The sequence below is a fragment of the Malaclemys terrapin genome, chromosome 7 (assembly GCF_027887155.1).
Source record: "Malaclemys terrapin pileata isolate rMalTer1 chromosome 7, rMalTer1.hap1, whole genome shotgun sequence".
In the NCBI taxonomy this organism is placed as follows: Eukaryota; Metazoa; Chordata; order Testudines; family Emydidae; genus Malaclemys; species Malaclemys terrapin.
Genome location: NC_071511.1, coordinates 69,901,105 through 69,913,541, shown reverse-complemented (window position 1 = coordinate 69,913,541; position 12,437 = coordinate 69,901,105). Strand labels below are relative to the sequence as shown.

General features: G+C 44.4%; 1 protein-coding gene across 1 annotated transcript in view; it reads right to left on the bottom strand.

Annotated features, from left to right (window-relative positions):
- RET (ret proto-oncogene) overlaps positions 1–12,437 on the bottom strand; it is a 122,552-nt gene that overhangs the window by 22,900 nt on the left and 87,215 nt on the right. Inside the window, exons 8-11 of the mRNA XM_054036334.1 lie at positions 11,639–11,764; positions 10,574–10,684; positions 1,696–1,809; positions 147–403 (exon numbers count right to left, since the gene is read on the bottom strand). Of these exons, the coding sequence (XP_053892309.1) occupies positions 147–403; positions 1,696–1,809; positions 10,574–10,684; positions 11,639–11,764 (608 nt within the window). The remainder of the gene's footprint in view (positions 1–146; positions 404–1,695; positions 1,810–10,573; positions 10,685–11,638; positions 11,765–12,437) is intronic.

Sequence of the window (12,437 nt, the reverse complement as noted above, 5' to 3'; positions counted from 1 at the left end):
AATGCATCCTCACATCAAAATGGGGGTTTGGAGCACTACCACAGCAGACAACACACAACTTTCCTTAGAAAGCCCAATTCGTGGCAAAACAAAAAAGCCAACTCAAATCAATACGCAATTTAAAAGCGTAAAATATAAAAGCTTACAGGAATTTTAAAGGTGTCAACAGGCACCTGGTTCTCCATAGAGTCCAGAGATGGCCGACGGACATTTGTAGAAGAGTAACTGATGGGGTAGGACTGGGCTGGGCGCCGAAAGGTCATCTCCGCTGAGGCAATTGGTGGTTTTGGAGAATTCTTGTGGTAACGGTGGATGAAATAAGAAGAGAGCAGCACTGAGATAATGAAGGAGAGCAGAACTGCCCCTGCAATCACAGTCTTGCACACGTCATCACACAGCGGCTCTGTGGGCAGAGGGGGAATTGATTACAGTTCTGCTGGTTTCGTTTTCAATTTTTCCCCATCTCATCTCTTTCCACACACTCCCTTTGGTAGCTAGTTACCATTCACAACAGCATCTACTTAAAGGTTTTGAATTAAATTTACATTATAACAGTCATTTCATAAGCTACACTAAAACCCTGGATCTAATTCTCAAAGAAAGGTAATAGTGCTGCACTTGCAAATATACCCAGTGCAGCTGCAAAATCCTACATTTTCCCCAAGGTCTGTGGGTAATTGCATGCCTAAATGCCTGTTAAACTGTAATTAGATTTAGTTAGAGTCTTACATCCCTTAGTAGTGCAGGTACTGACTTCATCTGACTTCATATATTCACTTGCCAACACCATGCAGACCCTAGGCACACAATCCCCTTGATATCCATGTCAGATCCACTTCTCTACCAAGTAACATTTCCCCCAGAAGTGTATATTATCCTAGAATCATAGAAACGTAAGGTTGGATGGGACCTCGAAAGGCCATCTAATCTATCCTCTTGCACTGAGGTGGGACCACGTATAACTATGTTATAAGTATTCTCAAGTCTCCCTTTCCCCTTTTTCCTGCATGGGAACCCCTCTCTATCTTCACAAGGGTGGTGGTGGGGAGGTTCTTAGTTGTATTATTGCTTTCCTTTTGTTTTTTGCTTTTCACTTTATAATATATTGTCCAGTGCCACAAGTCCTTCATGGAGAAGGCTCATTAGAAAACAATCACTACTTCCCCTTTTGCAAGTGCTCCCATTCTGCCTTCCTTTGAAAACAGAGCAAGAGGTTAGGTAGCAATCCTACCCCCAGGAGAATGGATAAGGTGATTCTAGCACCTTCCACAACTGTCTTTTCCGTCTCTGAGTTCTGTAGTTGAGATTTTTAACTCAAGTCCAGTGGAAAGTAATCCCCTAACCACCTTTGAAAATTTCAGACCACGAGTCCATGCTACATTTCCACTGAAATGCAGCCACCTCTGGGGATTGTGGGTCAGCCAACCAGTGTATTGTGCAACACTGGATGGGAGGGGACACTATACCAAAAACACAGGGACAAAATCCATGGAGAATCCTTAATGTCCAAATCCAGGAGCTCCCTTCTTAATGCTTTGTACGCTGGCAGGCCATGAACGTGAACATTACCCAGCAACATGTAAATGAGTTTAGATGGTTTTATGTATCAAAGACAGGAATATTGTATACAGTAGGAAAGGTTAGCGTCACAAGAGCAAGGTAACTTTAAACCAGCTAAATAATCTTTAGACTTACCTTTAATATCATCTTTCTCACAGTAACAGTTTTGTCTTGGGAAGCAGTAACAAATCCCATGTCCTGATTTAATTCCATGAGCGCCTCTCTCATGACCACCAATGATGTTTCCATCTAATCAAATACAAACACAAGCTCAGATTCTCACGCTGTAGTTAAAAGGTAAAGCTCAACAGCTCATTCCACTAATGGGTTTTTGTGGGCTTACCCTACTAAGTATTTGAAATTTGACAATGCAATTCAGATTAAGCAGTAAAAATGAAGATAGGTGAAAAAATGGAAAAAGGATCTCTTGGGGGTTGATGTAAAGAGATTAGGGAACTCAAAGACTGCTTGAATACTAGTTCTGGGCTCACTGGTTTGATTAGCAATTATTGCTGTTATAGAAGATCCTGGTTCATAGACTTACATATGGTAGACAAGATGTAGGACACAGTTTATTTTGGATTATGTCTTTACTTTGTATGTGTGGATACTTCCTTTATTTAAAATGGCCTTTAAATGTTGAATATGTATATCCATTATTTAATGTTGATTCCCACTCCCAACTCATCATCTGACCTCTCTCTGCCTTGTCAGGTATCCAAAATCTTCCTTGAAAATCTTCTCTTATTTAGTTTAATTTTTCTCTCCCACTACTGCTCTGTGACTGTTGTATGCCTTATATATGTAGGAGACAGCAGTCTAGTGCTACAGCAGGGAATTGAGGGTCAAGAGACTTGGGTTATATTCCTGGTTCTGACAACCATTTGCTCTGATCTTGGACAAATCAGTTAACCACTCTGCACCTCAGTTTCCCCATCTTCAACTTTCGCAAAGTGTTTTGCAATATTCTGTCGAGAGGCACTATATGAAAACACTAAAAACTCTGTAAATGAATGTTTTATTGTCTAGGATAATCTATTATTTAGCATAAGGACACACTGTATGTAACCACCCTATGTGCAGAGCTAGCCTGATTTCCAATTGGCAAAGTTCCTGCAGAATCAGGCTCCTTTGAAATCATCATATTAAAATCTGTAAAACACACTTCCATACAGAAACTATCAGTAGAAATAATCTTTTTCATCTACATAGTGCCTTACATCCCTAAGATTTAATAGGATTAAATCAATTGTGTTCTATAGAAATTTAATCAGGTTCTATAGTGGTTTCTGTTCTCAGTGGTGGCAAATGACAGAACAAGGAGCAATAGTCTCAAATTGCAGTGGGGGAGGTCTAGGTTGGATATTAGGAAACACTATTTCACTAGGAGGGTGGTGAAGCACTGGAATGCGTTACCTAGGGAGGTGGTGGAATCTCCTTCCTTGGAGGTTTTTAAGGCCCAGCTTGACAAAGCCCTGGCTGGGATGATTTAGTTGGGAATTGGTCCTGCTTTGAGCAGCGGGTTGGACTAGATGACCTCCTGAGGTCCCTTCCAACCCTGATATTCTATGATTCTATGAGATTACAGGTATTAAAATGGAGAATGAGATCATTTCTATAGTTATATTTTTAAACCATCCTATAGAATTCTATACCAGGGATATAACTTTTTCTTAAATTCTGCAGGAGGATAAAAAAATCCTCTAGAAAGGTTATGATTTTCTACTAAATCCTACAAGGATTTTCCATAAGGGAATGCAGCTGTCTCTGTGATGGAGGATGGGTGGGTAAAGCAATGTGCTCAAAATTGGGGAACAGGATGTTTTGGCCAATGACATGAGGGCAACCCTCTAATTTGCATGGGGAAAGTGCAATGGGAATTCAGCATTCTTGCAGAGTATATAGGACCTCAGTCTTAGAGATCTTTCCTCAAGAGTCCACATGTGCTAAACTGCATGAGATTTAGGAGACTATGCTAGGTCAACCCCATCAGAGATGGAACCTGTTCCAGAAAACATAGGTGTTTCCAGACCTGTCATTTGGTCCCCTATGGGACCTAAATTAATTCCCCTAATTATTCCTCTGTCTTGGAGAGGTGAGCACTGATTGCTCCCCGATCTTGCAAGCTCATGGCGGTGGGGGAAGATAATGTAAGATAAGTACAACTGCTTCTACTCCAAAAGTTCTTTGTGAGAGCGGAGGAAGTGTCTCCTTGTATAGGACAGCAAGAGAAAAAACACTTCCACTCTGGATATAAATGGGGCTTCCTCCATTGGGTCCAATGCAGCTTACTCTAGCTAGAGCACAGTTACTAGGGAAACTCTGGCTGTTCTACAGATTACCAACGGTGCTACAGATTACATTATGTCTCTATGCCCATCCTTTCATTCAATCAGCAGCTGTTTTCACTGTCTGATGGAGAGCAGGGACTTTCTACCCTGCCTTCAGATCCTATAAACTGGGGCCCTTCCCCAGCACCCTTCCCCAAAGCTGAAAGACCATGTGGTCACTCCAGAAGATCAGAAAACAAATACTGCAGTTTAGATAGGAGCAGAGAAGGTTGGATGCTCACACTACCACTGAACACTAAAGTAAGTAAACAAGATTGAATCCAGCACCCAGATTTTCTTTGAAGTTCAGGTTCTGTAGAACCTAATCTCTCAGCTGAACCTGCAATGATTAGTCCAGTGAAAATCCTTCAGAACCTCTTAGTGGGGTTCACATGGCACAGCCAGCCCTGACAAAAAACCCACCACAGTTTAGAATTATCTCTACTTTAATATTTAAAGTAATTACATACTGTACTGAGGCATCTACAGAAAGGATGTGGACAAACTGTAGAGAGTCCAGCGGAGGGCAATGAAAATGATTAGGGGGCTGGGGCACATGACTTACGAGGAGAGGCTGAGGGAACTGGACTTATTTAGTCTGCAGAAGAGAAGAGTGAGGGAAGATTTGATAGCAGCCTTCAACTACCTGCAGGGGGGAGGTGATGGGCGGTTTCCAAAGAGGCTGGAGCTAGGCTGTTCTCAGTGGTAGCAGATGATAGAACCTGAAGCAATGGTGTAAGTTGCAGTGCAGGAGGTCTAGGTTGGATAATTGGAGGGTGGTGAAGCACTGGAATGGGTTACCTAGGAAGGTGGTGGAATCTTCATCCTTAGAGGTTTTTAAGGCCTAGCTTGACAAAGCCCTGGCTGGGATGATTCAGTTGGGGTTGGTCCTGCTTTGAGCAGGGGGTTGGACTAGATGGCCTGATGAGGTCTCTTCCAACCCTAATCTTCTATGATTCTATGACCTTATTTAGTACGTAAATAGGTTGCCTGTGCTTGATGGTGACAACAGTGGAACCAATTGTTTTAGCTTTTTTGTAGGGTCCCATTGCAAGTGGCACATGTAATATGTGCATATGGGTGTGCACGTATGTATAATTTTGGGGATTTAAGCGCCAAGTGCCTACCCATCAAAATGATAGATGAATGATAAAAATAAATATTTTAGCAGCTGTCTTATGTACACAACATACTTGGCATTACAACATTCAGGATTTTATTATACGTTGTTTGCTTTTGCCAAATAAATGCCTTCTGCGGATAAAAGCTGAGATAATGGTTCTTGTCAGCACATCTGAACTCTTGAAATGCACTAATTTCTCCATCTGTGAACATATTGGCTTTGAGCACCAACCCTGTGTCCTGAACTGCTAACTCATAACAACATTCTCAATTCATGCATTAACAAGATACATACAGTACATAACATCTTGAAAGCTTGTGTTACTTGCCTGTTTCTATTGTCTAATAAGATTCCATTCCTTTCAGCCTTCTGTCAAGCAAACCATCTGCCACTACATATGTTGAACATTACAGATTTTAGGGAGGCAGCCTCGAGCACATCATTTGCTGCATGTAAAGTGACAGCTGATTCCACTTATCACCAGTGAAGATTTTTTCAGATGATAGTAAAATATCTATGATCATTTTAAGCATTTCTGCCACTTTAAAGTTTATGTTTTGTTCATAAGAAGAATTAGATTTACCGCGGTCTTGTCTACACTGTGATTTAGCCTGCATCAGCTGGGGTGTAAATTCTAATATGCACCAGCATGTTGCGCACTCACTGGCCCATGTGGACCTTGCTGGCGTGAACTAAAGTTCTTTGGGCCAGTGAGTGTGCAACATGTGGGTGCACATTAGAAGTTGCTCCCCCCTCAGCTGATGCAGGCTAAGGCACACTGTAGACAAACCCAATCTTGCTCTGAGTGAATTCAATCGGAGTTTGGCTATTGACTCTAAAGGATGGAAGACTGGGCTCATAACTCTGAACTTTGCACAACTTAAACATCAGCTATAACACTGTAATATAGATGTGTGTGTTTAATGTATGCACTGTTTTAAAAAGGATCTGGAACAGTGCCGTAACAAGGGCGAGGCGAGTGAGGCACTTGCCTCGGGCACACAGAGCCGGGGGTGCGCAGAAAGTGGTGGAGAGAAAAAAAAAAAGCTGCTGGCACGGAGATATTTATAACAGTGCCTCCCCCAAGTGTCTCCTGGCCCCGACTTGTTGGGATAATACACATGATTGGAATGTTGGTGTGGATGGGTACAGCTTGCTCAGGAAGGATAGACAGGGGAAAAAGGGAGGAGGTGTTGCCTTATATATTAAAAATGTACACACTTGGACTGAGGTAGAGATGGACATAGGAGACGGAAGTGTTGAGAGTCTCTGGGTTAGGCTAAAAGGGGTAAAAAAAAACAAGGGAGATGTCATGCTAGGAGTCTACTACAGGCCACCTAACCAGATGGAAGAGGTGGATGAGGCTTTTTTTAAGCAACTAACAAAATCATCCAAAGCCCAAGATTTGGTGGTGATGGGGGACTTCAACTATCCGGATATATGTTGGGAAAATAACACAGCGGGGCACAGACTATCCAACAAATTCTTGGACTGCATTGCAGACAACTTTTTATTTCAGAAGGTTGAAAAAGCTACTAGGGAGGAAGCTGTTCTAGACTTGATTTTAACAAATAGGGAGGAACTCGTTGAGAATTTGAAAGTAGAAGGCAGCCTGGGTGAAAGTGATCATGAAATCAGAGTTTGCAATTCTAAGGAAGGGTAGAAGGGAGAACAGCAAAATAGAGACAATGGATTTCAGGAAGGCAGATTTTGGTAAGCTCAGAGAGCTGATAGGTAAGGTCCCATGGGAATCAAGACTGAGGGGAAAAACAACTGAGGAGAGTTGGCAGTTTTTCAAAGGGACACTATTAAGGGCCCAAAAGCAAGCTATTCCGTTGGTTAGGAAAGATAGAAAATGTGGCAAAAGACCACCTTGGCTTAACCACGAGATCTTGCATGATCTAAAAAATAAAAAGGAGTCATATAAAAAATGGAAACTAGGACAGATTACAAAGGACGAATATAGGCAAACAACACAGGAATGCAGGGGCAAGATTAGAAAGGCAAAGGCACAAAATGAGCTCAAACTAGCTACGGGAATAAAGGGAAACAAGATGACTTTTTATCAATACATTAGAAGCAAGAGGAAGACCAAAGACAGGGTAGGCCCACTGCTTAGTGAAGAGGGAGAAACAGTAACAGGAAACTTGGAAATGGCAGAGATGCTTAATGACTTCTTTGTTTCCGTCTTCACCAAGAAGTCTGAAGGAATGCCTAACATAGTGAATGCTAATGGGAAGGGGGTAGGTTTAGCAGATAAAATAAAAAAAAAGAACAAGTTAAAAATCACTTAGAAAAGTTAGATGCCTGCAAGTCACCAGGGCCTGATGAAATGCATCCTAGAATACTCAAGGAGCTAATAGAGGAGGTATCTGAGCCTCTAGCTATTATCTTTGGAAAATCATGGGAGACAGGAGAGATTCCAGAAGACTGGAAAAGGGCAAATATAGTGCCCATCTATAAAAAGGGAAATAAAAACAAGCCAGGAAACTACAGACCAGTTAGTTTAACTTCTGTGCCAGGGAAGATAATGGAGCAAGTAATTAAGGAAATCATCTGCAAACACTTGGAAGGTGGTAAGGTGATAGGGAACAGCCAGCATGGATTTGTGAAGAACAAATCATGTCAAACCAATCTGATAGCTTTCTTTGATAGGATAACGAGCCTTGTGGATAAGGGTGAAGCTGTGGATGTGGTATACCTAGACTTTAGTAAGGCATTTGATACGGTCTTGCATGATATTCTTATCGATAAACTAGGCAAATTCAATTTAGATGGGGCTACTGTAAGGTGGGTGCATAACTGGCTGGATAACCATACTCAGAGAGTTGTTGTTAGTGGTTCCCAATCCTGCTGGAAAGGCATAACGAGTGGGGTACCGCAGGGGTCTGTTTTGGGACCGGCTCTGTTCAATATCTTCATCAATGACTTAGATATTGGCATAGAAAGTACGCTTATTAAGTTTGCAGATGATACCAAACTGGGAGGGATTGCAACTGCTTTGGAGGACAGGGTCATAATTCAAAATGATCTGGACAAATTGGAGAAATGGTCTGAGTTAAACAGGATGAAGTTTAACAAAGACAAATGCAAAGTGCTCCACTTAGGAAAAAAAAATCAGTTTCACACATACAGAATGGGAAGAGACTGTCTAGGAAGGAGTACGGCAGAAAGGGATCTAGGGGTTATAGTGGAGCACAAGCTAAATATGAGTCAACAGTGTGATGCTGTTGCAAAAAAAGCAAACATGATTCTGGGATGTATTAACAGGTGTGTTGTGAGCAAGACACGAGAAGTCATTCTTCCGCTCTACTCTGCTCTGGTTAGGCCTCAGCTGGAGTATTGTGTCCAGTTCTGGGCACCGCATTTTAAAAAAGATGTGGAGAAATTGGAAAAGGTCCAGAGAAGAGCAACAAGAATGATTAAAGGTCTTGAGAACATGACCTATGAAGGAAGGCTGAAAGAATTGGGTTTGTTTAGTTTGGAAAAGAGAAGACCGAGAGGGGACATGATAGCAGTTTTCAGGTATTTAAAAGGGTGTCATAAGGAGGAGGGAGGAAACTTGTTCACCTTTACCTCTAAGGATAGAACAAGAAGCAATGGGTTTAAACTGCAGCAAGGGAGGTCTAGGTTGGACATTAGGAAAAAGTTCCTAACTGTCAGGGTGGATAAACACTGGAATAAATTGCCTAGGGAGGTTGTGGAATCTCCATCTCTGGAGATATTTAAGAGTAGGTTAGATAAATGTCTATCAGGGATGGTCTAGACAGTTTTTGGTCCTGCCATGCGGGCAGGGGACTGGACTCGATGACCTCTTGAGGTCCCTTCCAGTCCTAGAATCTATGAATCTATGACTTGCTTCCCCCCGCCCCTCCCCAGCACCGAAGCAGAGAGTCCTTGTCTTTCCCCTGCAGCAACTGCTGCCGCAGGGTCCTAGTGCCCCCCATCTCGGTCGCCAGGGCAGACTGTGAGCCTGCCCTTCCCCTTCAGACCCTTTCATTTTCCAGTGGGACCCTCCAGCAGCACAGGGGCCCCGTCCCTGCCCGCAGTCACCACTCCTGCCTCATGCTGGGCAAGGAGGCAGCCCCATCCCTCACCCCCAGTGAGGCTACAGTCAGGGGCAACAGCAGGGGAGGAGGCGCACGCAGTGCCCCCCCGGCACCCACCATGGGGGAGGCGAGGGAGATTCCTGGACCTGAGGGGGCCCTAGGAGCACATGCAGTGACAGTGGTGGGGGTAAGTGTGCTGCTGGGGAGGCAGGAAAGGGCTGGGGGGAGTCCTCCTCTGTCCTCTGTCCCGGAGCAGCCTGCCTGCACCCCAAACTCATCCCCAGCCCTGCCCCACCCCAAAGCCCACACCCCCAGCCAGAGCTTTCAACCCCCCACCGCACCCTCAACCGTCTGCCCGAGCCCTGAGCCCCTCCAGCACCCCAAATACCTTATCCCCAGTCCCAGCCAGAGCCCTCATCCCCCCAAACCTCAACCCTCTGCCCCAGCCCTGAGCCTCTCCCATTCCCCAAACCTCCCATTCAACCCCAGACAGACCCCTCACCCATACTCTCGCCCTGAGCCCCTCCCACACTCCAAACCCCTCAACTGCAGCCACAACCCACTGCCCTCACCCCCAAACCTCCCATTCCCAGCCCCAGCCAGAGCCTTCATCCCCCCACACCCCAACCCTCTGCCCCAGCCCTGAACCCCTCCCATTCCCCAAACCTCCCATTCCCAGTCCCAGCCAGAGCCCTCACCCCACCACACTCCTATTCTCACCCTGAGCCCCCCCCCATACCCCAAACCTCCCATTCAACCCCAGACAGACCCCTCACCCATACTCTCGCCCTGAGCCCCTCCCACACTCCAAACCCCTCAACTGCAGCCACAACCCACTGCCCTCACCCCTGCACCCCATCCCTCTGCACCCCTCCCATCCCCAAACTCCCTCCCAGAGCCTGCACCCCAATCCCCTGCCCCAACCTAGGGCCTGCACCCCAGACTTTCTCCCTCACCCAAACTCCCGCCCCGAGCCTTGGACGGGGGGAGGGGGCGGGGTTCTGGGCACCACCAACATTTCTACAAACCTGCCACCCCTGATCCTGCCCTGCAAACCTGAACTCCCAGCATTCTCAGGACACATGCTGATCCCTAGTGGCCACTGCTGATATCCAGCACCTCCCTCCTCTCTTAACCTGTGAGTCCCTCTCGGGATTGGAACTGGACTGGAACCAAAGACCATCTTGTAAGCAACATTACCAGCCCAAGCAGTCAAAAATCATGAGTTGACCCCCCAAAATCACAGGCTCTACCACCACCCCTTCATTCATTTTTCAGCAGCAATTCGGCGGCCGGCCCTTCCCTTTGAGAGGGACTGAGGGACCCACCGCCAAATTGCCAGCCCTGGGGGAGGGCGCAATTTTATATTCTTGCCTCAGGCGCAAAAATACCTAGTTCGGCTCTGATCTGGAAACAAGAAAGCAGAACTTGGACCAAACACAGCTTTAACATACCAATTATTATTTTACAGTATATATTATATTTGATATTAACGTTAAAACACTCCATACTTGTGCAATCTTGGGGGCACACCGCTGGATCTTTGCTCTCTATAATGTCACAGGTGCCATCTGGACAAGTCCTGATGCTTGGCGTGCAGGTAGAATAATTTGTGGTGATTCCTATGAACATAAAAGCGCACAACAGTCCAATTTGAAGAGAAGTTCATTGCACTCTGCTGGTGCATGTTGACACATTGAGGCACAGGGGACACAGTCAGTTTTTTTTTTTTTTAAATAATCAAACTTCTGTCTACAAATTCTTTACCTGCTGTTTTTACAACTAACATGCAAGATGATGATAACTGAAAGCGATAAAAAAGAGTGTGTGTTTCACTGGGTTTTCAGTTTATTTACTTGGTGCATTTGACAGCCCTTTGTGCGCTGTCAGTTTCAGCTATGGTGATCTTAGGTGTCATTTGCAACAAAGGTAGGTGAAACATCCTGAGTACAAAGTTTGGCTTTTAAAAATGGATGATCTCTCTTTAAACGTATTTTTCACAAGCCTGTGATTGAACATAAGGTTTACAAATAGTTGGAGAGAAATTATGATACTTATGAAAGAGCAGGAGTAAAGCATCAAGTTTGCTATGGAATACTTAAGAATACCATCATTTGTCACATAAGCAATGTGTTGTAAGTGTTACAGAGCACACATTCTCAAGTTTTGGATAACGATTTCCAACTGAGACCTCTCTTGTACCAGACAGTATCTGCTGGTGGGATATTGTAGAACTTGAGCTGTTCCAAACTCAGTTTATGATTGCAAGGGGTTACGTGGCATCCCATAGGCCATATTCTTTTCTACACTGCCAGTGATTGCTAATTTGGTACCTGCAGGTGCTGTGATGGGTAGGCCTCAGGGATTGAATTAATGACCACTTCCCCTTAACTCTGCTCTCCTCCCTTCTGCAGGTTTAATTTGTGTATTATTTATATCATAGGTTCTGGGTAGTTTAATACCCTGGGATAGCTCTTCAGCTGGAACAGATCAGCACAATTACACTGTAGTCAATGGAGCTGTGCCAATTTAACATCAGCTGACAATCTGGCCAATTACGCAGCATAAGTGTGTACCTTTTCCACTTCCCTGTCTCCACTGGCATTTTCCTGTTAGCACTCCTACGCCACCACACTCTTCACATTCAGCACGGTGCTTATTAACAGCGCAAGATTCAGGGCAGTCCTCTTCTTTCTTAATAACTGCATGGAGCAGAAGCAAGAGAGTGTGACGTGTCACTAGATGCATTGATAGAGCTGGGCTTGAAAAAGGAGAAATTCCTTTTTCTAGATTAAAAATGAGAGACCACAGTTAACTTTGAGGACCTATCCCTCAATAAATGTAGAATAAAGACTGAAGGGACCCAGGCTATGTATCTTCTTCCTATGTAGTATCAAAGGGGTGGTGGCAGTAGCATTGCCCGGCATAATGCTTGGAATTACAGAAAGGCAGCACGATGCACTAACATACCAATTATAATACAAACAATGGATTCAGAAAAAAACAGCTGATGAAGGCATGAACCTTGGTGTTTGGGCTGGTGCGACACTGGCCAGCATACAGCAGGTGACACAGAGAGGTTCTGATTGCAACTAGCACAAAACTCTGGTGGGAGGAATAACACTACTGATCCTCTGTGTCCATTTCCCCAATCTGCCCCAAAACTTAACTTCTGAGGTCATGTTATTACATAACTCAAAGGAATAGGTGCAATCAACTGCTGGGAGTTATCTGTTCTGCACGGACAATTCTCTTAGAGAATACTTAATGGTTTGGTAAAATGGTTAGGCATAGTCCCAATCGGCTCTTGTGATCCAGGGAGGTGTTATACGGTTTTACTTACACAGATCTTCCCTTTTCTATGAAGTTTGAACC